This window comes from Chionomys nivalis, chromosome 21, assembly GCF_950005125.1.
Source record: "Chionomys nivalis chromosome 21, mChiNiv1.1, whole genome shotgun sequence".
In the NCBI taxonomy this organism is placed as follows: domain Eukaryota; kingdom Metazoa; phylum Chordata; class Mammalia; order Rodentia; family Cricetidae; genus Chionomys; species Chionomys nivalis.
In genome coordinates, this window is record NC_080106.1 from 35,665,603 (window position 1) to 35,690,360 (window position 24,758).

Sequence of the window (24,758 nt, forward strand, 5' to 3'; positions counted from 1 at the left end):
AGCGAGGGTCGCACAGGAGGAGAGCGGGACGCGAGAGGGGACAGTGCTGGAAGCGGCGGGGCGGCCGAGGGAGGTCGGGGAGCGAGGAGAGCGGTGAGGCCGCGGGGACAAAGAGGACCGGGGAGGGAAGGGGTGGGACGGAGAGAGGCCGGGAGAAGGGCGCGCGGTGGCCGGGGCTGCACGGGGCGCGGGGCGGGGCGCGAGCCCGGAGGCGGTCGGCAGCCGAGCGCACCGGCGGGGCGGGCGGCGCGCCAGCTGCCCGGGGTGGGAGGGGCGGAGCGGCGGCGGCGCGGGGAGGGGACCGGCGGCGGCAGGAGGGGGAGCGGCAGGGGAGGGGCCGGGCCCCTTGTCTCCGCGGCTCCTCGGCTCAGTCCGCCCGGGGAGGAGGAGCGGGGCCAGCCGCCGCCGCCGCCGCCGTCCTTGCCTCTCCGCGCACCTGAGCTCGCCGGCCGCCCCGGGTCCCCGCGCTGCGCCCCGTGCCCCGGGCGCCCGGCCCGTGCGCAGCCAGCCTCGGTGTCCCGGTGGGGCGCGTCCCCCGGGCCGCCTCCCGCTCTCCCGCGGCTCGCGTGGCCTCGCCTTTGTGTGCGGCGGCCGCAGCTCCCGGGCTCGTCGGCGGCCCCCGCGCGACACCCCTCCAGTCCCACGACCCGTGCGCTGTCCCCGGGCGCCCCCGGCCGGGCGTCCCCGACGGTGGATCCCGCGGCCGCAGGGAGGCGGGTAGCGGCCCCGGCGAGCTCCAGCCTCGGCCCCCGGCCCCCGGCCCCGGCCCCGGCATGGATGTAAGGTTCTACCCCGCGGCGGCCGGGGACCCCGCTGGCCTGGACTTCGCGCAGTGCCTGGGGTACTACGGCTACAGCAAGGTGACCGGGCCGGGGGCGGGGGCCACTTCTCCATTCCGGGCGCGTCCCGCCTAGCCCGCTGCACTTTCTTTTCTATCTTTTCTCCCCATACGCTGGTTTCTCGGTGCGCCTTCGTCTCTGACCAACTCCTCCTCTTCTCTTACTGTCCCCCTTCCCACCCATCTTTTTGTCCCTCTGCTGGCGCTCCTTCTGCCCTCCTGGTCCCCTCCCCCGCTCCCCCCAAAGCTGTGCGAAGCTCAGTCCCTGCACTGAGCTGAGACTCGCGCGTGAGTCTTTGTAGATGTTATTAGTAAACACGATTGCAGCACCTCTGCTATGTGTGTGTGTATGGGGGGCACGCCACGTAGGGGTCCCGGAGCTCATGGTTCAGAGACTTCCTCCTCCTTGCCGTAGCCCATCTCACTTAACTCATCCAGTCAGAAGCTTCTCCCGGGTTCTCAGGAAAAGAGAGGAACAAACTTTAGAGAGTGCCCGGGTCTGGGTCTGGGAAGCCTGAAGTTGTAGGACCCCAGCAGGTGCCCTTTACTTCCTTCTCTCTAGGGTGCACTCTCTGGTCTACCAGACGAAGGTAATCGCCTCTCCTGAGTTAGCTCAAAGAGCTTCTCGTGTTTTAATTTTTTTTTTTTTTTTTTTTTTTTTTTTGCGGTGGCGGTCCCTCCCCCCGGGGGAAGATCAGAGTTGCAGCTTCACACCACGCCCCAGGGTCACCCCATCTTTTGCACCTCTCCTCGCGTTAACTCCAGGAGCGAGAGATTCAGGTGACCATAGGCGGACCTTAGACCTAGTCGGTGGGCTTTGAGGACCCGGCTTGTCTACCTTTCCTAAACTCCCACCACAGAGCTTTGAGACGGTAACCCCGAGGGCGAGATCCAGAGAAAGAGCCTTTTGAATGTGTTTTTCTTTTCCCTTCCCCCGCTCCTCCCTCCCCCCCTCCGACTTTTCTTTCAAATCCTAGTTTGTTTATGATTGCTTGGATAACGGAGGAGGAAATACGGAGGCAGCTGAAAGAAAGGTGCAATACAAAACTAATGAATAGATAGCAGGAAGAGGAGGGATTGTGTCTAGAGCCCGGACAGTTGGCTGTGCCCCTGGCTCATGGAGGTCCTGTGCCTTATTGTTTATGCCCCTCTACCACCTCCAGTGCTAAAGTTTGCAAAAGACCATCGGAGTCTCAGTTGACTCTCGTGTCGTGGTCGGTACCCCTGAGCCGGCCACTCAGGGCCCTTCCAGTAACTATAGGACGAGGGACTTTATTCAGTGTTTTTAGTCCAGTGGTGGTGGTGTCCATTCATACTCTTCCAAAATGTGAGGAGAATGCAATGCCTTAAGCGTCCAAAGCAAGGCAAGAAAAGGCCGAAGGCTGTAGCCAGAGTAAAGGATCGGTTTCTGTCGTCTGGTTTTGGATTTACTCAGGTTATTAAATGCTTTAAAAAGTCCCCCATGTATGCTCAGTCAGGGACCTAGGCAGCCTAATTAAGTATGTAGTGTTTCTGAGAATCCGCCTAATTGTTCCAGTGGGTTATTACTTATCTCCTCAGAGCACAGCCTGGGTATGCAGTCCTCTTGTAGACTGGGCATGCTCTTATTTTTGGAAGCCATTACCTTGTCTAATGTAACTACTTCTTTCTCTGATTTAAGATCAGCAACACTCGAATGACATCCAAATAGAAACCTATTGTATTAAGCCAGTCGCTGCCATGCATGGCAAATCTCTGTTCACTGGGATCCCAAGGGTTTCAAGGGACTGAAGAAATTGTGGGGTGTGTGTGTGTGATCTCCTTTTATTTTCTGAGAAGGGTTATTTTGAGTCAATTTAAACCCAGAAGCTGATTTCAGGGCGGGCATATAAAGCCTGAAATCAGACAGTATTTGTCTAGCTGCTGGGTCAACTTTAGCAGTGGGGAAGCAGGCTCATTTGGTGTCCCTTTCTGAATTCTGCAATGGCCCTGAAATAACCTGCTCTTGGGAATTCAGATGATGGGAAGGACTGGAGGGAGCCTACCTAGAGAAGTTGGGATCAGCTTTGGGAGGGGTCAAATTGTACTTACTCTCAAGGTGTGTTTGCTTTGACTTGTTTACAGACTTGTTTACAGACTGAGCCACAGGTCAAATACAGTATTTCTGTATTCTTCATTTCTGGAGTGGGGTTAAAAAAAAAAAAAAAGCCAGTTTTATTCCCTACAATTTATCTTTGTACAGAGAATGTAGCAGAAGAGGAAGTATTAACTTTATGAGCACAGAGCAGCTCGAGCTAATTAAAGGGTCACAACATTTGCTTCACAGCCAACTTGCATCTGAAGTGGTGTTTGCCCTACAGAGTAGATTTATTGAAGACGTAAAGCAGCGTACAAAGACAGGCGTTTACTTCATCTGAAAGTACCTGGAATTCATTCATCTTTCTTAAGGCTTGACTTTCGAAGACCTGTATTATCCTTCTGAATGAGAAATGATGGATTACAAAAAAGTATGTTTCTGCCTTTTCTTGTTTTAATGACCATCTGGGAAACTTCAGAAGAAAGCAAGCTCTCGGGGCCAGAGCTTCCCAAGTGAAACCCCGCACTTATCTCTACATTTATTTACAAGCCGTGAATAATAGGGCTCCATTCATTTCTCCTTTTAACAAATGACCAGAGTCCTTTGTATAAATTATATGTGAGTGTTTTATCTTTACATTCTGTGAGTATATGGGTCCCTTTTAAATGTCAGTACTCAGGAAAGTATACTGTCTATGGAAAACGGATAAAAGGCTTTGGAGGGTTCAAAAGTCATTGCAAGTAGGAGAATAACTTCAAATACAATATAGCCAGGATCATTAAAATCAGTTAATAATTCATGAATCAGCCGCTGATGTATAAACTTAAAGCCATGTCTGTTTTCTAAGGACTAATTTTCATTTTAATTTCAATCCACTGTTAGAACGTTTATTTATTTATTTTTATGATGTGACTAGCAAATTGAACTAAAATCTGTATTTTAAAAAGGGAAAAAAAGGTCATTATGTTATTCAAGTGAGTTAGTGACCCACTGGTTAACCGGGAGTTTTCCCTTGGGTTTAGTTGATTTTATTTTATCAGCAAGACAGTAACACATAAAATACCAGTTGAAATGAAGTTGTTGTGAGTCTGCTGTCTCTGAATAAGATTGTACATCTAACATGGGTGTGAGATAAAATAATTCAGGTTAATAGTGAACTCGACTGACCTCTGCTTGATTTGCTTAATACTTTTAGCATTTTGTTTCCTGGGCAAAACATGGCCTTTTACATTTATGTAGATTAAGGCCTCAGCCCTAAGCCTTGCTTTCTCCTTTTTATGCGCGTTTTTATTGATCACCCGTACTTAATTAAGACATACTCTTGCTTGTCCTTTCATTCCATCTCATTGGCTCTCTATTCTGGCTACCTTGAAGGGTAAGAGACTGAAGGCTAATTCGGTTTTTTGCCTCTCTTCTTGGGTACCATGTTTTTGAACTGAAAACTTACTGAGAGGAGATTTTGATGGATATTTCCTAGATCGATAGCTTACCCTGTCATGAGGTAACTTACTTTATTTCTAGCATCTGGAGTATGAGACTGTTGAATTTTGAAAACTCCTCGAGTTATTTCCATATACTTCCATGACAGATCTTAAAATGAGATATATCAAAGCCACATGATAGGAGAGACGTAGATTTTTTTAAGAGTTCCTTTCAGGGGTCATACACTTCGATGTATATAGGGGCAGACAGTGGACCCATGTGAGGACAGGGTTTGTGATAAGCTGAAAACACCATCCATGTAAAGTCATAGCCTTGCTCAGCATCAGCTAGACTCTCACCATGGCAACATTTGGGCCCTGTAATCCATAGTTTACAGTTCTCTTTATAAGAGAATGATAATCTGGGTTTTTATGTGAAATAACCATCGTTTTAAAACTATATTCATAGTTTTGAAAGGTGACAGTAAATTGAGTACTTAGAATAATTGTGCCAAACTATCCTAGACTACTTTTGTGTTCCTTTGGTTTTAGACTGGTTTATAAGCAGAATAGGACTCACTTTTGTCGTTAATGTTTAATTATATGGGACAATTTATTCCCTGTCCAACAGTGTGGTCAGTGTAGTGCTGGAGTGGACATGGGCAAAGACCTGGGTATTGTTACAGTTGTAAAGCTGACTAGACTTTGTGCAGAGTGCATTTAGTATGTATACTCATGGTCTGGGCAACCCTCTACACCATATCAGACATTAACACGAACCATGTTCCAAATTCCATGTCATATGGCACGATAGTGTGTCTGGGTTGATGTTGATCAGTTGTAGTATGTATGCATTTTGTGGACATTTGATTATGTACTTGTTTTAATTTTATTGCTTGCTTGATATCCTCCTCCCTGCAACTTTAAACATTTTTTATAGGCCATTGAAAAGTTTACAGTCCAAGTTGTCTGACTTATAGTGACTAAGGGATAAAGTAGCCCAGTGGTCACAAGGTAGAGGTCTACACACTCTTCATCTGGTCACCCCAAACAGTGGGAAGATAAACTGAACCCTCTGCTCAGTAGGGACAAGCGTATAGTTAGGCCAGGAAAATTAATCTAGGGATTTTAGATTAAGCCGATGGATGTATGTGGTCACAGTGTTCAAAGAATGTTGCTATTTCTGTGCCATCCTCCTGCAGGGCACAAGCTCAGCTGGAAGTCGAAGCCACTTGAAGAGTTACTTTATTTAATCACCACAGTATTTAAAAGAAAGAAAACACCCTCAATTAGTTGTTTCTAAAAAATCGTTGCATATATTTTTTTGTTTGTTTGTTTGTATGTGTGTTTTAGAAATAGTCACAGATTTGTTAGCACTCAGTCTGTGGCCAGGCATCTTCTGGAAGCACTTCTGAGGGGTATTTGTGCCAAACACAGTTTACTTGGCCCTTCATATTCCTCTCAGGTGCTGTGAGACGAGGCTTGGTGTTTGAAGGCTTTCCTTGCAAGGAGATCTCATTAAACAAGAGAGAACTCGCACAGAAATCAAGTGAAATAAGGTTACTGCCATTGGAGAAATTACAGACTGAATGTATTTTTTGGTTAGTCAGTGGTGGAAGAGATGGTAGATGGTTGTCAGGTGGTGGTTGAGATGGTAGATGTTGTCAGGTAGTGGAAGAGATGGTAGATGTTGTCAGGTAGAGGAGATGGTAGATGTTGTCAGGTGGTGGAGATGGTAGATGTTGTCAGGTGGTGGTGGAGATGGTAGATGTTGTCAGGTAGTGGAGATGGTAGATGTTGTCAGGTGGTGGAGATGGCAGATGTTGTCACGTGGCAGAGGAGATGGTAGATATTGTCAGGTGGTGGAGATGGTAGATGTTGTCAGGTGGTGGAGATGGTAGATGTTGTCAGGCAGTGAAGGGGATGGTAGATGTTGTCAGGCAGTGGAAGAGATGGTAGATATTGTCAGGCGGTAGGGGAGATGGTAGATAATCAGGTGGTGGAGATGGTAGATGGTTGTCAGGTGGTGGAGATGGTAGATGTTGTCACGTGGCAGAGGAGATGGTAGATGGTTGTCAGGTGGCAGAGGAGATGGTAGATGTTGTCAGGTGGTGGAGGAGATGGTAGATGTTGTCAGGTGGTGGAGGAGATGGTAGATGTTGTCAGGTGGTGGAGGAGATGGTAGATGTTGTCAGGTGGTGGAGATGGTAGATGTTGTCAGGTGGTAGAGATGGTAGATGTTGTCAGGTGGTGGAGGAGATGGTAGATGTTGTCAGGTGGCGGAGGAGATGGTAGATGTTGTCAGGTGGTGGAGGAGATGGTAGATGTTGTCAGGTGGTGGAGGAGATGGTAGATGTTGTCAGGTGGTGGAGGAGATGGTAGATGTTGTCAGGTGGTGGAGGAGATGGTAGATGTTGTCAGGTGGCGGAGGAGATGGTAGATGGTTGTCAGGTGGCGGAGGAGATGGTAGATGTTGTCAGGTGGTGGAGGAGATGGTAGATGTTGTCAGGTGGTGGAGGAGATGGTAGATGTTGTCAGGTGGCGGAGGAGTTGGTAGATGTTGTCAGGTGGCAGAGGAGATGGTAGATGTTGTCAGGTGGTGGAGATGGTAGATGTTGTCAGTTGGAGATGGTAGATGTTGTCAGGTGGTAGAGATGGTAGATGTTGTCAGGTGGCGGAGGAGATGGTAGATGTTGTCAGGTGGTGGAGGAGATAGTAGATGTTGTCATGTGGCGGAGGAGATGGTAGATGTTGTCAGGTAGTGGAGGAGATAGTAGATGTTGTCAGGTGGTGGAGGAGATGGTAGATGTTGTCAGGTGGTGGAGGAGATGGTAGATGTTGTCAGGTGGCGGAGCAGATGGTAGATGGTTGTCAGGTGGTGGAGGAGATGGTAGATGTTGTCAGGTGGTGGAGGAGATGGTAGATGTTGTCAGGTGGCGGAGGAGATGGTAGATGTTGTCAGGTGGCGGAGGAGATGGTAGATGTTGTCAGGTGGCGGAGGAGATGGTAGATGTTGTCAGGTGGCGGAGGAGATGGTAGATGTTGTCAGGTGGCGGAGGAGATGGTAGATGTTGTCAGGTGGTGGAGGAGATGGTAGTTGTTGTCAGGTGGTGGAGATGGTAGATGTTGTCATGTGGCAGAGGAGATGGTAGATGTTGTCAGGTGGCAGAGCAGATGGTAGATGGTTGTCAGGTGGTGGTGGAGATGGTAGATGTTGTCAGGTGGTGGATATGGTAGATGTTGTCAGGTGGTGGAGGAGATGGTAAAAGGGGCGGTGTGACCATTTTGTGGAGTAATATTCTTCTGTCTTCCCCCACACCAGGATCATCAAGGAACTTGTTAGGAAACTGGCTTTGGGATTTTACTCCTAGAAACTCTGATTCATGGGCTAGTTTTGGAGGAAAAATAAAGCTGACACTGGATATTTTGGTGGAATATTCCTACCAACACATGTGCTGGAATTCAAGAAAGAGTTCAGGTTGAGGAACCAAAATGGGAATCTTTATGCAAAAAAGTAGAGGAAATGGATTTTATTTCTTTGGAAGTGAGGAGGTAGGAGATGGGACGTGCCATGACCTTGAGGGCTGGTAAAGGGTTTTAACACAATCCTTCACTTAGTGAGGCTGTTATTTAGGAAGGACTATGTGAACTATGCTCATTTAGAAATCCTGCCAAATTCATGGTTAATGAAGAAAATCATTGTGTGTGTGTGTGTGTGTGTCCGTCCGTGTGTGTCCGTGTCCATGCTGTGCACATAGAAATTCCGAGGACATGTGGGAGTTGATTCTCTCGCTCAACCATGTGGGGTCCGAAGTCATGAAGTTAGGCCATCAAACTTGTGTGACAAGCACCTTTACCCAATGAGCCAGTTCTTTATTGTAATAATTGTGGGGGAAACCAGAGTACTTAAGATGTTGTGTCGGCTTGATGACACATCATTTATACATTTGATCGTTATTTGGTGGGAAACACCTTTAAATAGTTACTACTAATGAGCGGTGATGTTAAGCTTGCAGTAATTGAAAACACTACCAGCCAGAAGGAAAACATTTCATTTTTAAATGAAATGTACTTTTACAGTGGATTTCTGTGAGGTATAAATGGTGAATTTTAAGGGTCTTAGAGAATATTTTTCAGATTGGTTGTAAAAGAGAGATAGGATTTCCTTTTTGCTAAGTGTGCTTATAAGTTCAAATATGTTTCGAAGGTATATTTGGGTCTTGTAGAAAAGGAACAAAAATTATGTTGAAAAATAAGTACTGGAGGCTTTTATTCAAGGTGTCCCTGAGCTTCTGGTATTTTTTTAAATCTTCTCCTGGGGTGGCAGATCATTTCGCTTCCTTTGTTTCCTGGGTTTGTGTCTTTAATCCCTTTCCCAGGGAGGCCATAGTGTATTCCATGACTATGTAAGACATATAAGCTACTGAAAAATTCTCCTTAATCTTAATTTAATTTTACTTTGCTTATTAAAGAATACTTTGAATGGTCTGATAATCCAGAAATTAAACCAATAGGCCAATATCAAGACACATTGGGGTTCCACATACTTAAGTAATGTGGGACTTATGTTTTCAGAGGTGCCAGATCTTAAACTGGTCCCTTCTATTCCAAATATGGTCGTTTTAATGTGATCTCATCTTTATGAGCTCAATTGTTTATATAGGAGATTTGTACTAAAGATGGTGTGGGTGATTTTTCAAACTGATTTAAAATTGACTTAGCATAAATAGTTATATTAGAATGTGAATTTCCCCCATGATTCCTGCAGCTAATTTATAACGCGCCAAGCATTTGCTCGGCAATGATAAAGGTCCTACAGTTTCTTTAAAACTGTTGTAGGAAGTAATAACAGAAGTCAAAAAAGAAAAAAACAAAACCTGGCTGACTTGCATACCTTTACAACACATGGCTGCTTTCCTTGTAGAAAAGGTTGGGGGTAAGTCTAGAGTATTGACCCATTAACAGATATGTCCTTTCATGTCTGCTTCTTTAACGAAGAACTTGCAGTTTCTTTTTGGCTTCTTAAAAAAAAAATTCTAATGAAAGAGTTTAATGGAGACATGGTTAAAAGAATTGTATTATTTAAAAATCCTTTGGGCTGCAAGTGAGAAAAAGTTACCCAGCTGAGTTAAGGCAACTGGAATTGGCACTTACGTTTCAGGCATAGTTAGAACCAGAGTCACAAAGGACACCAGAGGACTTTCTTATCACTTCTGCTTTCATGTGTTTGGCTTTTCAAGTCGGCTCTTCTGACTGCAGGGAGTGTGAAGATGGCCAACAGTGGCTCATGGGTCCAGTCTCATTGGACAGACTCTGGCCCCAGGCCCAGAGTCACGTGGCATCTCAGGAGGGCATTCACATACCATTTCCCTTGAGACCATGTGGTGACCCACATGGCTGAAGAGCGGGGAGCCTTCTTGATTCCTGTGTGAAAAAGCAAAGAGCATCTATCACAAGACTGGCATTGGAGATAGGGTGAAATAAGTTGCATAGATGCCGACTCGGGTGATGCTTGATGCAGGAGAAGATTTGCGTTATCCTGCTGGTGGTTGTTCCTGGAGACCAGAGTGTAATGCAGTATGTGTGTGTGTGTGCACACATATATACATGCATACACACACACACATATGTGTCTTGGCTATTTGTATATATTATATATTTGTATGTATATTTGTGTGTATATATACACACACACATATATGTCATTTGTATTAGGTGTAAACTTTTTGTTAGGGACTGAAAATAGATGTGGCTTGCCTTCAAGAGGTTTCTGGCTTGCCTGGGGGCAGGTGCTAAAGTATATGTGTGTGAAACAGTACTTATAAGACAGAGGTTCTAGGCTGCACATTGAGGAAGAAGGTTTTATAGGCATGGTGTTGTAGTCAGGTAGAAGTGCTCATGGGGGCGCTCAGGTGTAGAGTGGATAATGAATAAAATGTGGTTTAAGAGAAGAAGAAAGAGTGAGAGAATTCTAGGTAGAATTTGCTGCATGAACCTAAACACGGGCAAAAGTTCGTTTAGAGGCTTGCATAGGTTGGCTCCACAGGCTAAATATGGAGATGATTCTCATCTTTCTGAGGAGGTGGGAGATGTGGTTTCTTAAGACCAGGTTATGGAGGCACTAGAATGTCTGGGGAAAGTCCAAGATTTCATTTAGTAGGTTCTAATAGAGTAAAGTATGTATGTATGTATGTATGTATGTATGTATGTATACATGTATGCATGCATGCATGTATATATATCCCTATGTGTTTATAGATATGCATGCAGGCAGAGGATGAAACTTGAAGGGGTCCCTAATGAGAAGATACTTTCTTTTTTTTTTTTTTTTTGGATTTTTTGAGACAGGGTTTCTCCGTAGCTTTTGGTTCCTGTCCTGGAACTAGCTCTTGTAGACCAGACTGGCCTCAAACTCACAGAGGTCCGCCTGTCTCTGCCTCCCAAGTGCTGGGATTAAAGGCGTGCGCCGTTGAGTGAAGAGTCAAAGTGAGCTTAGCTTTGCACAAAGGCTTGCTAACCACTGAGAAGAAAAGGAAGACAGCGGGGGTTTATGTAGCATATTTGCACATGCAGTTGAGTAGAAACGATGAGAGGAAAGGAGGAAGAGATACCTAAAGACAGGCAGAAGAGTGGATATTGTTGCCCTGTGAGTTCTGATTGACAAGCTCAGGATCTATCTTTGCTTAATTCTGTTTCACTTCTTCACCTGATTGTCCTTTTTGCTTTGTGTGTCCTGGGCCACACCAGCCTTCATGTCCTCTTACCGTGTCTAGAACCATTTCCCATTCTAGACTTTGATGTTCTTCACTTCCTCAACCCTTCAATGGCCAAATGTCATTTTCCAATATAGCCTAACCACCTGAAAATACCCTAGCATCTAGAATACCCTATTCCCATCCTTCCAGTTAGGACCCTAGTGATTCTGTATAATTTTATTCCTAATATGTAATTTAATCACTTGAATTCTTGTCTATTTTTATTGGAATTTGAACTCCTTTAGGTTGGGGGTCTGTGAACAGCACTTTTCACAATAAAGAAAATGTGGTAAGTCATGAGAAAGATAGGAATAAAAATGCTGTTGAGCAGATATGATTGTACTTTAATCTTAGAATGTACATGTATTGGAACCGCCACATGCTGGAAAGCTCTAGGCAATGGAAGCATAGACGAGAAGACCCGGTTGTCTAGTTTTTAAGGAGATGCTGGTCTGCAATGGTAATGATTTGCTTCAAAGCTTTTAAATTCAAATCTTACTTATAATCTTCTGTTTCAGTAATTTGTTCAGAGTTCATGGCAGGGACAGAGCAATGGACATGAAGGTGACTTGATGGTGGCTCTTGCTGAGGTAGCAACGATAGAAAAGTAGGAATGAAAGGGACTGATCTTAAACGAAGCTGGCCAATAATGACCAAGGAAAGGGTAGCCTCAGTGCATGCCCAGGGGGAGGTAAACAGAAAAACCAAGGAGCAGAAGCAAAAGTTGTATAGCAGTGGATTAAGTGAACCAAACATTTACTTCTGTCCATCTTAGTCAAGTCCAGGAGGAAATAGTTCAGGGATCCTATGGGGCTTCATAGGCGCCTAGGAACCAGGGTGCTCTGGCTAGCATGAGCCTTGTCTTCCTAGTTCAAGGTGGAGTTGCCAGTGGTCAGGCCAGCAGGAAGGAGGAGGCCAAAGGAAGCTTCCAGAAGCTGCCATATAAATAGTTTGCTTATAGTTCACTGGCCAGACTGAGTCAGTTGTCCACCTGTGGTGACTGAATTCCCAGAAGTCTCTACTGCTGCTGGCCATGTGATCAAGCTAAGCACCCCGTCGTTATGGAAGGAGTAAGTGCACAAGAAGACATGGAGATTAGCAGGTATGTGGGGATGAGTTCCAGGTGAGGGCTTAGACCTACTTCTTGGGTCATTTTAAATTGCGATTGTGTGCAGTGGTCCAGTTTTCTGCACATTTTTGTTGACATTTGCTTCTTGGAAAACCTGTGGTGAGAGGTGCATTGTGCCAAGATGGAGGCTCTTGGGTCCTTTCTTCAGTTTGGGCATTTTATTTTGGGCCTACTTAAAATATCCAGTAATTTATGTTCTTCTTCGCAGAAACTGCAAATCATCATGTCCTAATTTTAATTGATTACCTATATTTCAGGCCCACATTTCTCTTCTTTCAAAATACGTCTTCAGGTTTTATATGCTATTCCTCAAGTTCCAGTATAGATGAGCAAGCTTTGAGTAGTAATCATTCTCGATGTTTTGAAGCCTGAGATTTTGAAAATTTTTATCAAACCCAGTTTGCTGCTGACTCCTGTATCTACATATCTACCAAAACCCCCTTTCTGCAGAAACCCCCAGACCTGAATGTCCCTTCACCCCACTTAACCTACTGATCCTTTCCTCTCACCTTGACCCTGCACACTTAACTGCCAATCTTATTATCCATCCTGCCTTCTAGCTAACCGCCTTTGTCGACTCCCTCCTGAATATCTTTTCTTTGAATAATTGTTCAAGCAAATAATCTTTATCTAGATTTCCACCCAGGCCCCCCATCCCCTGCCTCCTTCTGGACTTCTCTTTTTTTCTAAGTTGCTGGGACCCTTCAGTGAGCTCTCAGCGCTATTTCAGTCTTCCTTATTCCTGCAAGAACATGGAATGCCACTCTCAGGGACCATATTATTCAAACCCTAGAGTTCTACCTTATGATAATTTAGACCCTCCTTGTCTTCTTGTCCCACTGTGTCCCCTTCCTTCATTCCTAGATCCTGATGTTGTATATCTGGATGCTTCTGGTAACTGCTTCTCTGCCACTTGTCTCCTGTTTCTCCTCATCTTCCCAGAGACTGTGACTGTTCATCTCAAGTGTGGCTTTGTTTTCCTTTGCCTTAGTATTAAAAAACAATAAACCAACAAGAGCAAAATGTTTGTAGGGATCTTTGTGTTTTTCATTGGTCCCTTTCTGATACTTGTATCAGTTATCTATGGCTGTGTAACAAACAGTTTCTAAGTATACTATGACTTATGATTCTATAGGTCAGCCATCTAGGCTGTGCTTAGCAGGGCAGGTTTTATTTCCTCTGAGCTTTCTGTGTGTACTCACTATGGAACTGCCAGGATACTTTGTTTTTGGAGGGCATCTGGCTGTCTTCTAGGGACCTTGTTTTTCTGGCATGCTATCCCCTACCACAGAGTGATGGTTTGGGTTTGTTTTCATGGTGGCTTCCTTAGAGGGCTGGGGCTGGGGCTGGGGCTGGGGCTGAGAAATGTCACATAACACCTTCTGTCATATTCTGTGGACCAGAGTGAGTCACTGGGCTAGCCCAGATTCCAGAGAAGAGGAAATAGATTCCATTTATGATTGACAGAGAAACAAAATTATCTTACAAAAGAACATGGCTACAAAAGTGTACAGAACCGTGACCCTTGTGTAATCTACCTCAGGCCTCAAAATCTGTATCTCTTGCTTAGCCTCAAATTCCTTTCTGCCTCTTTACACTGAAATAATCCCTCCCTCCCTCCCCCCTCCCCCTCCCCCCTCCCTCCTTCCCCCTCCCCCCCTCCCTCCCTCCCCCCTCCCTCCCTCCCCCCTCCCTCCCTCCCTCCCTCCCTCCCTCCCTCCCTCCCTCTCCCCCTCCCTCCCTCCCTCCCTCCCTCCCTCCCTCCCTCTCCGTCCTCCCTCTGACTAAACCTGTGTTCTACTTGTCGTCGTGTGACATCACAAGGATAGTCTTGGCTATCATTGTTCATAGCAATGCTTCCTCTAAGTTGCATCCTTCAGTATTTCCTATCAGTGATACTATATATCCAACATCTTTCCATATTGATTTACTTTGTACCTTGTTGCATATGGCAACCGGACATTGCTGTGATATACAACAGTTTTTTAGTACATTCATAACTGCTGTGCTTTTAAGCATTTGTTTATGTCCTGCTTTTGCATAATAGCTACAGAGAACATTGGCTAACATGGTAACCTGCTGTGTCTTCAACTCGTCATTGCAGAGGTTACATGTTTAACATTACACTTACTACAGTAAGCCTGTCTCAAAGTTCTCAGCAAGATGCTGGTGAATTTTCTTACCTCTTTGAGTCATTTTCGTCACAGTTGGTGCCATTTCATCACCACAAGCCAGGGGTATCTGCCTTTATAATTTCCACCTTGCTCAGACATCTTGTTGGTTTTGAAAATATTAATTTGAAATAGCTAATAACCTTCTGCCTACAAGCCCATTTATTTACAGAAAGTAATTTTCTTGCCCCATCCATGTTAGTAGCTTTTTTCAAATGGCTTCTCCATTCTTTGCTTTGTCTTAAATTTCTGATTATCAGTGGGGATGTATCATGTACCAGGAGCTGCCAGGTTTTATGGCTTATCAACCACAGATTTTTGAAACTGTGGTCATAACGACACTGCATTGGGCATCTGGCTTCTCCTTCAGGTACCATGACAATGCTAGAGCTTCCAGAAAATGCAAATGGCAGGTGGCAGTCAGCATTCCCCATGCTGCATGTGCAGAATAAAGCATGCATGCCCCTGAGGGTGGAACTTGAGGAAGTTCAAGGTAGGGACAAGGTAGAGGGACCTCAAGTCAAAGAGGAAGAAAATCTGTTGGGTTAATGGGAAGACCGAAAGGAAGTGATGGATGATAAAGATCTAGAAAATGACAAAGAGTGGCATCTAGTTGCTGAGAGGAAGTTTGCAAGACTTTGCCTGTGAAAATGAGGTTAGTTCAACAGTGTTTAATTCATTTGATAACAAATGAGATTTCGTTGGTTGATTATAGCCACTAACCAGAATTTCCAATCCACTAGAATTCAATGCTCTGAGAACTTTTTCTCTAATGACAGATTTTGCTATCGTGTGATTATTGCCACAGAATTTGTGTCCTTCAGTCTCTTATCAGAAATGATTATCTTGACATCTCTGCTGGCCAGACCATATTTTTTAAAAGTCTGTTTTAAGAAATAGCAGTGGTGTGAAGAAGTTACGTTGTGTCCGCGTGTCCAGATAACAGAATTCCAGAAGCGACTGCTCCAGTGGTGGGCTGTGCACTGGACTCCTTTATTGTTGTGCACGGGCCAGGGCTCTCTTCTCTTTGAGGAGCGTATGTGTAGCAGGTTCTTAAATATCCTTCACTCTTTGGTTTCGAATGTGGCTGTCTGTATCTCAGCGAGTCTTTAGGATGACTCAACAGACTATTCTTAGAAAACATCAACAGGAGGGTCTGGAGAGAACTCAGTTTGATCTTGTAGGTGTGTTGACCTTGTCATTTTCATTTCTGTCTTTACATTGCCTGCCAACCAGCTGGAGTCAAACAGGAGAGCCCTGTAGTAGCTGTTTAGGATGCCGGGAGATACATTCCCATGGACTGGCAGTCTAGATTTTTATTAGTTTCTTTTTTTTAAAAATGCAACTAATTGTTGGTGTGTATGAGTGTTCTGCCTGAATGTCATATATGTACACCATGTGTATACCTGGTGCCCGCAGAAGTCAGAAGATGGAATCCGATCCCCCAGAACTAGAGTTAGAGATGGTTGTGAGCCACCACGTGTGTGCTGCGAAGCAAACTCAGTTCTACAAGAACATGAACGCTCATCACTGAGCCATCTCTCCAGCACATTTTATTAGAGTCCTGATTTTGACTTTTCTTTGCCTTGATTCTTAAAAGGACCAGTGGTTTTTCAGAAATTAAACATGTGGGTAAATAGTTAAAGCACCTCCAAGTGTGTGTTTGTTTAATGTCAAGGATACTTACATCTTCCTAAAACCAAATTTCCCCATCAGAGAAGGAACCTAAGTCTCCTATTCCACTTTATTCATTTCTCGTTTGGTGTCTTTATTAATATAATACAATTCTCAGTGTGTTATATTTGCTAAAAGTTTGTTACTGGATGTTTCCTTCAGAATTCTAGCCTCTACTGGCATAATAAAATGTAGGTGGAGTTTTCCCGTCCTGGGAGCCACTTCCAGATTACCACACAGAGGCTTATATTAATTGTAAATGATCAACCAATAGCTCAGCCTTGTTACTAGCTAACTCTTACATTGAAATTAACGCATTTCTGTTAATCTTTGTATAACCAAATGACTTTTGGCTTTACCTGTTACTCTAGCATCTCTTGCTCCCTCAGTGGCTGCTGGTATCTCCCCAGATTCCTCCCTTCTTCCCTGTCCTTAGTTTGGTTTTTCCACTTAACCTTATTTTGTCCAACTATTGGTCAATCAGTTTTTTTTTATTAGAGCAATCACAGTGAATTATATTCACACAGTGTAAAAGAATATTCTATAGCAATAAAATGTACAAACTGGTATCCCTTCACTGAGTTTTAAAGTTTGAACCTTCATGTTATCCAGGAGGTATTAATCCCTGAGAGTGGACCTATCTGGATTCTACCTAAAGACAGTGCTAAGATGGGCCTGGCATTAAGTATTATCAAGTATTGACAGAGCCATGTGTGGATTCCATGATCTAAGAATTGGCTTCTGAGGATCCAGAGTTTCCCTTTGAGAAAGGGCTGTCTTGGGCTTCAGGTACCCTGCCTGGTGCCAGGTGTTAATTGAAGACAAAGAGTTGACGTGTTCTGCAGCCAGCCTCTCTCTTAGATTGCTTTCAAGTGACTCATGGTAATGCAAATGTACTTGACCATTGTTGGGGGTGGGGATGGAGTCACTGTTTTGTTTAATCAGCTTTCTGAAAATTGGAAAACTTAACTTCTGTACCTCTGGAAAGCAGCCCGACTCCCTCCTTAGGTTCTTGTTGGTTTTGCTTATCAGAGGTGAGACCTGAGTTCTCTAATGGGTTCCAGTGACTCTGGATAGATATGGGGATGATGGCAGAGTGTGAACCTGGGTGGAAAACCAGACATGCTGCCAGCTGGATCCAGGGTTCAACCATGTAGGGGTGATTCTAGCATGTTCCTGAGTCTTCTAGAGATTCTATTTAGATCTGAACAAACAGTGGTGACCGAAACAGATTCTGTGATGCTCCGCGGCACTTTATTTCCCAGGAACACCTTCTTCTTGGAGTTCCCTGTGATCATCCCCCTCACATGTAGAGACAACCAGTAGTATTTACAACATAGGATCATTGAAATATTGACTGTAACTCTTACGGAGGACTCTACTGATGGGTGATAATACTGCCGTTATTATTACCCAAGATATCCAAGATGATGTTAACCACTATCAACATTCCTCAGTGTCATGCCAACACCAGCTCAGTGTCTTTACATACAGATCACAGCTAACAGACCATCAGAGACCCATTGCCTCACAATATCCCAAGATTTTGAGCAACTATTTGGAGGATTTTCATCTTGAGATGACAGATGAACTCTGCTCTTGTTTAATGTTTCATTTGGGTGAGGTTTTTTAACCTGAGCAGTTTTGATACTTGGGGATGATACTTCTTTGAGTATACAGTAGAGTGTTCTGTAACATTCCTGGCTTCTACCCACTGGAGACCAGTCCTCTCTTCCTCCATTGTGACAACCAAGAATGTCTCTAAACACTGCCAGACATCTGCTGATTTGGAAACACTGTTTTATTTTTAAGTGTTTTTTTTTGGGGGGGGGCGTGGGAAATGGTAGTGTCATTTAGAAAGCACCAGCTGGGAAGCTTTATTCTGTTGTTACAAAGGGAATTTATCAAAATGTAGGGCAGGTATCCTTTTAGGGTCTAAAGGAGAAAAAAGAGGCTCCATCATTGTGTGTTTCCAGAGTAGCTAAGAAGGCCGCTGCTCATTTTGATGAGATGGTCCCCAGGGAAGGAGGCTACTGGTTTGACTAAAATAATCTACCTTTGTCTTGACATTTGCCAAATGTTACCCTTTTTCCTTTTTCTTTCTCTCTGGGAACATCTCTGGGTTAATAAAAATATCTCTTGGGTTTACAAAGCTGTGCAAATAGAGTGGATCAAGGAAGAGAAAGTTGATGTTCACTAAAGGAAATGTTTGCCTATCCATGGGGAATTGGCTCAGTTGGGGCCCCACCTATATTTTTGGGTGCTTAAACTAAGTCACAAAGGTATTTTGGATGAATAATCTGTGCATAGATTGTAGCTAGATATTAAGTAGGAGCAATATAGCATCAATTGTAATTTCCTGTGCATTTTTTTTAACATCAGCACACAAGTTGATTACTTGAATGGTTGGTTTCCAATATATCTATTAATTTTTGCTATCGACTTTCTTATTTTAAGAATCACATACACATGGAAGATCAGGAAACTTGGTTTGCTTCATTCATTTTTCTTTTGTTCCCCAGAAATTCACGGAATGCCCACTATGTTTGGCATGGAGAGCTCTGAAACTATGAATTTTCAGGAACATTGAGCACATACACTTGGTTTTCTGCCAGGTGCACTGTGCCCAGCATGCAGGAAAATCTCAGTATACAACTAGGTATAAAATTTTACACTATTCTTTAGAGTTCTTTACTTACCGCTTTTATTAGCTACTTGTACATTTTTGGGAACAGTTGACGTGGTGTCTTAAGCCCAAAGCAATGCATCTAAAAGAGCAAATTCCAAGAAGTAGTGGTCCAGTGTCTCCCAAGAAGTTAGTTGCTTAACATACCTGTTAGATCCTTCTCAAGCCCTTGTCACTGTGACCCTCCCCTCTCTACTATGCCTGGAATTCGCAGAGGAAAGGGGAGCGCTGAAGACAACAACAGTGTCCCCTCTCTGGCTCTGATCAGGGTTTTATTGTCAGGAAATCCCCCCTTTCAGGGACTTCTTTGTCTGCATCCTCTAACCGGCCCTCAGCCCCACACCCCGGCCCCCCGCCGGAGGACGATTTCAAGGCTTTATGGAAATGAAAAGTTGCTCTTCTTCACAAAAAAAAAAAAAAAAAGATTGGGGGAGATAAAGTGATTAACACTTATTTTGTTCAGGAATCCATCTGAGCCAGCATCCTTGGGCACTCATTTGGCTTGTTGGAAGGGTAATCTCTTTCAGAAACATTGGGCAGAATTGACCAATTCATTATGTATGTAAGTCTGCTTAAGAATGTTTAAGTCAGTGTGCCCTCATCTCCCGGCTTCCTAATCTGCCTTGGCCATTCCATTCTCTTTGAGTTTCTGCAGCTCATTTTCCCCCTGATTATTGAAGCTTTCCCTAGACATTCCAGGCTTGGTGGAATCTTGATGAATAGATTTATGGGGAGGGGGTACCCTCCTCTCTTTACTTGCTTGTTGAGACCAGATTGTTCTGGGGGTAATTAAACTTGGGAAACTACAAGCTTACGTATAAAAATATGAGACCACTTCAGTCAGTGGGAATGTTGGAGAATGACTTAACCAGCGGTGGGAAATTCTTACAGTCGCTACTTTAGGACAACACGAATCGTCCTGCAGAATGATGAGATATTTAGATTAAAGCAAGAACATAAAAAAAATATCGGAAGCTGTTGAGAGAACATGAGCATTTGCATGTGATACGTAAGACAGACGTGTGGACTGCCAGGAGCTACAGAGCAGTGTAGTCATGAGAAAAGCCTTCCCCTTAGTTACTGTCTTCTTAACACATGCCCCTGCCATCTCTGATAGCAAAGATTAGCTGAGATCAACTCATAAAAGCTTGATCGTACCCTTTGTATATTGTCAGTGAAGTCATTGATGCCCAAGTACACTCTTTAGGTGCCTAGCGTAGGATTTGATCGTATTGTTTTGTTTGTGCTCTTTGACTCCAATAATTTTGGTAGGTACTCTGGACTCTAGAGAAGTTCTCTATTTCCTTGACCGATTTCAGAGAAAAGGGAAAAAGAGAAAAAGGAAAATGAGCCCTCCTGATCCCCCCCATTAAGCATGTCTTTACTCAAAGGGTGTATGTGGACTGCTGCCCTTCAGAACAGTCCCCGAGTTTCGCACCATTCAAAAGGCTCTTGGTTCATTTTATCTACTGAATCTGATAAATGTAGTGTGGTAAGACACCACAGCGTGGGTCATCCATATTCATGCATTTATCTTGCTTTGCTTTTTAAGATTTTGAAGCAAGAATAAAACAAGTAGGATTTTTTTTCTTTTGTGATTATTAATCCAGCTCTGGATACTTCCTGGGAGATTTTTACCATAGCATGGAAATATATTTGGGGTGACGATGCCAAGGAGAGGCAATAACACCATGCTAAGGTTAGAAGGCTGAGAATGGGGCTCAGAGAGTAGAACTATAGGAAGTGACTGAGATTTTGAAAAGTCCTAGTGTCTTGTTATGAAGACCAGCCCCACCCCCTTCTCTTCTTCCTTCCTCTTTTCTCTTCCCTTCGCCTCCTCTTTCAGGTTTGTTTGTTTGTTTTGTTTTGGATTTTTTTTTTTTTTTTTTTACCATCTTGCTGTGTAGCCCAGGCTGGTCTGGAAAACCAGCTATCCTGCCTCGTCCTTTCAAGTACTTGAGCTTTTAAGCATCTAGCCTTTTAAAACAAGATAAAAGGCCCTGTGATTCAAGTGTTCCCCTCTGTTTGGAGAGGTTGCTGGAATCTGCGGGAGAGGTGGGCTGGTTTAAGGAAGAAAAGGACTGACCAGGTTTCCATAAGAACTGTCCTGTTTTCCTTCCTGTGAGGGGAGAGAGGCCATGCAAGTGTGCATTTCCCTGAGTCCTGTTCCAGGACTTCTCGGTCCTCATTATGAGGCGCTGTCACCATGCACACGTACCGTGGCGATTGGAAGTCATTTGCATTTACTGCTTCGCCCATGTAAATCATAGTAATTTTAGGAAGAAAGAATTGCAAACATCTAAAAAATTCATTTGAACGTATTGCTCAAATTCCACTTTAATATATCCATTTCTTTCAGGCAGTCAAATGTCTTATCAGAATTATTTTTTACAACCGAAATGACCATTTTTAGGCCCTATTGGATTCTGCGAGTTATTAAATTTCATATCTTCCAGGGCTTATTTTTTTTCTGATGCCCATAGTTCAAGATAATGTTTTTTTAATACTACATGCAGAATTCCAGAGATTCATAATCGCTTATGACATCTTAATGTCCACAGTGACATTCCACTGGTCATATCCAACTGTGATAAACAGCTCTCTACGCTATAAAAGACGACAGTCACTAAGTAAATGCAGGAAAATGCAAACAGTCCCTCAGACTTATGAATAATGTCACAGATCCTGAATGTTAATTTTAAAGAAAACACATGCTTAAATTTAAAGTTTATGCCTTCAACGCATAGTCCTTTATTCTTCCAGGGGAAAAAAAGTCCAACAGCTATACTTTAAATGAATTTAATGAACTGCAAAGACTGACATTTTCACTATAAAAGTCACACTTCATTTAATGAGTAGTTAAATATTGATGCTATATTAAAATACAGGCAGAATAAAAATGGCACAATGGATTTCAAAATAGGAACTCAGAATTCTTTTATGTTGAAAATTTCATGAACTAAAAAAGAAAGTATCATTCATTACAATGTCTTCATAAATACAAATATTCTAGGGAACTAGAACATTAGCCTGCAGTGCATAAATTTCTGTAGGTAAACTGAGGTGAGTCTTCTCTTCCACTGATTTAGTGTCTGTCCCAGCTGACCACAGCATTTGGTGACAGGGTTGAAATGATCAAGAGAAGAGACTCTAGCCTTGCATTCACCTACTTGAATAAGAGTGAAAACAGCTAGGCCTAGGTACCTAGTCTCTAGAATACATGAGCCTGGTGCACCCCCATCCTGCTCAGAACTCCTCTGTGACTCCCTGAAAGTCCAAGGCGAGTCCATCATCTGGTGTGTGCTCCCTGGGCCTTTGCTGGCCTCTGACACAGACTCGCATTGTTACCATTACTCAAAATATCCCGCAGCTCACCTCCAGGCTTTTGATGTTTTTCCTCTCTTCCTCAGCCTGTTTTTCTAGATTCTTTTTCTCTCTTCTTCAGTGTCCTTTTTCCTCAGGGACCAGCGGGTCTCCGGTAGAAGCCTTTCCATTGCCTGGTATGTTTCAGCCATTTCCCTGCTTCACTTTGCTCTGTGGTAACCTGGTGTTTTATTTATCTTGGTTGATGCCCCAAAGCTCAGGTAACCTCATTGCGAGAGTCTTGCCTCCTTTGGTCTTTAGTTAGTCCCCAGAGCCCAGGACCGTATTCCCTAAAGGAGGCATTCCAGATGGGTCTGCAGTGCATAGTGAACGACAGGCATGTATGCTCTGAGGCGCACTTGGGATTTGTAAGACGGTATGCTTATGGTAGTCTGAAACAGGGACCAGGCTTCCTTGAGTGAGACTGTTCTTGGGGAGATGTGGACAAATGTCGACTCATACCAGATAGGGAAGCCACGACAGACCAAAGCCAAATTTGGTGAACTATTGAGTTTCATTGGGACTGCTTACAGGAATGTGGGTGAGGGATTATTTACAGTGACTCAAAGACAGATGCATCACCAAATGTCCTCCTCAGCGTGGGTGACAGATCATGAAAACTGGAAACCTTAAATGCACTGTAAAACTTAAGAGGCAGCTCAACAGGCTGGAAGTTATCATTCCCAGGTGACTCAGTCTACCTAAGCTTCTTCCAGGTAGCTCGGCAGATCTCTGCATCTTGCAGATGGTATTGTCTGGTCTGAGCCTCTTCTAGGCAGCTCAGCTTGCCTAAGAACATCTTGGAGGGGAGGTTCTTCCTGCTCCTAAACACTTGGAAAGGGAAAGTCCTAGTGAATCTGGTAAGTTTCAGGGACTTCCTGAAGCCTTTGAGTTGTTCACTTCTTTGCAAAATGGGAACCAGATATTTTGATTACTATTATATTTTTCATATTTATTGCCGTTTCTATTTTTAGACAGGGTCTCATATAGCCCAGTCTGGTTTTGAACTCACTGTGTAGTGGATTCTGGCCGTAACTCCTCATCCTCTGGCCTCCATATCACTGTATGCTTGGATTACAGGTATACACTACCATGCCCAGATGATATTTTAAAAATTGTTGGCTCTAACCGGAAATTCTGAGGATTGCATATGACCTGTGGCCCATTTGCCTACACGGGTCGAAGTAGACCCAGGATTCTGACTCATTAGGAGATGAGGCTTATGTTAAGTACTCAACAAAGAAGGTAAATGCTTCAGTTAAGTTAGATGAAATGCCATTAGTATTTGTAGAACGTCTCTAGGAACTCCTGTAAGTACTTTGTATGTATTAATAAATTTAGCCCTCAGCAACTATGAATGTCCCAGTTAACAAATGAGAAAATAGAGGCTTGGCTATGTTTATATGAAGACACCAAAATCGTCGAGTAGGTTGGGGCTTTACAGCCATTAGGCTCGTTCCACAGGTTGTGCCCTGATGTGCCTCTTATCTAGGCTCTTCTTGGAGCCCTCCAGAGTCTCAGGGGTTGTTAAAGCTAGATGACAGAACCTGGGGACATTGAGTTTCTGATTCTGTAGATCTGGGTTGAGATCAAGAACTGACACTTTTTACCAGTTCCCAGGGTGCTGGTACTGCCATGCTGTCCCACAGTTTGAGTCTCAGTGTCCTGAACCATCCAGAGACATCTGAGGGGACCAGGGTTCCTTGAGGAGCCAGTTGTACCCACTGGAACTTATGTAGGTTAGTTGACCTCTACGCTCACACGCTCCAGCGATCATGGTGAGGGTAGCATATCTAGACAGAGACGAGACAGCGAGTTCGTGGCTCTTGCCTTAGTTGATTTTCTGTTGTTACAATAGAACATCCAAGACTGGATGACTTAAGTAGAAACGTGCCTTGCTGTGCCATGGTTTCAGTAGTTAGACTGAGCAAAGATGGAGCGGTTGCTCCCAGGGAAGGCTGCACGCTGCTTCAGCTCCTATCAGGGAATTGAAAGGAAGTGAGTGTGGGAAGAAGTGAGCACATGACCAGGAGGGGTGGTGATTGGCTTGCTGAGTAAGAACTAGTTACTTCTGTAGGAAGGAATCCAGTCTCCCAAGAAAGATACTAACCCACTTGAGGACTTAGAGCCCTTATGACCTCATCACATTTCAATGGCCTTTCCTGCCAACACCTTTATTCTGACACTCACACCTGAATATAAGTTCAGTGAGAACTAACCACATCCAAATCATAAATAGGCTACATATACAATGAAACATATCCTGAAGGCTCGTGGTCATCCACCATTGATACATCTTCCTCCAGCCGAACACAGAAGGCATCTGTGTGCTTCCAATACCCAGCAGAGGAACTGGGGCTCTGATCAGCAGTGTAGAACTGGAGGACGCTAGGCAGTAGGTTTCTCCTGTCCGTAGGGCCTGGCTTGGATTTAAAATACAGTGTGTTTTTAAACCACACCGAGTCACACAGACAACTTTTCATTTCCCTTCCAGCCTCTTATTACACCAGCGAGAAGATCTGTTTGGTGCTAGCATGTCTTTAACACCTACCAATTCGCTAATCTCCCTTTTTAACAGAGTGGTTTTGCTACAGGGAGAGGGGGTGGGGAGCACATGCAGGCTCAGCTCCATTCCCCGCTGCAGCTGCTGGTTTGCTAGAATTAA

General features: G+C 44.2%; 1 protein-coding gene across 2 annotated transcripts in view; it reads left to right on the top strand.

The window, feature by feature from the left end:
* The first annotated feature begins 480 nt into the window (after window positions 1-480).
* The window catches only part of Tox3 (TOX high mobility group box family member 3), a 103,131-nt gene continuing 78,853 nt past the window's right edge, over window positions 481-24,758 (top strand). For both annotated transcript variants that reach the window (XM_057753858.1, XM_057753859.1), the window contains exon 1: window positions 481-860. In XM_057753858.1, coding sequence (XP_057609841.1) covers window positions 774-860 — 87 coding nt within the window. In that variant the 5' untranslated portion in view covers window positions 481-773. The remainder of the gene's footprint in view (window positions 861-24,758) is intronic.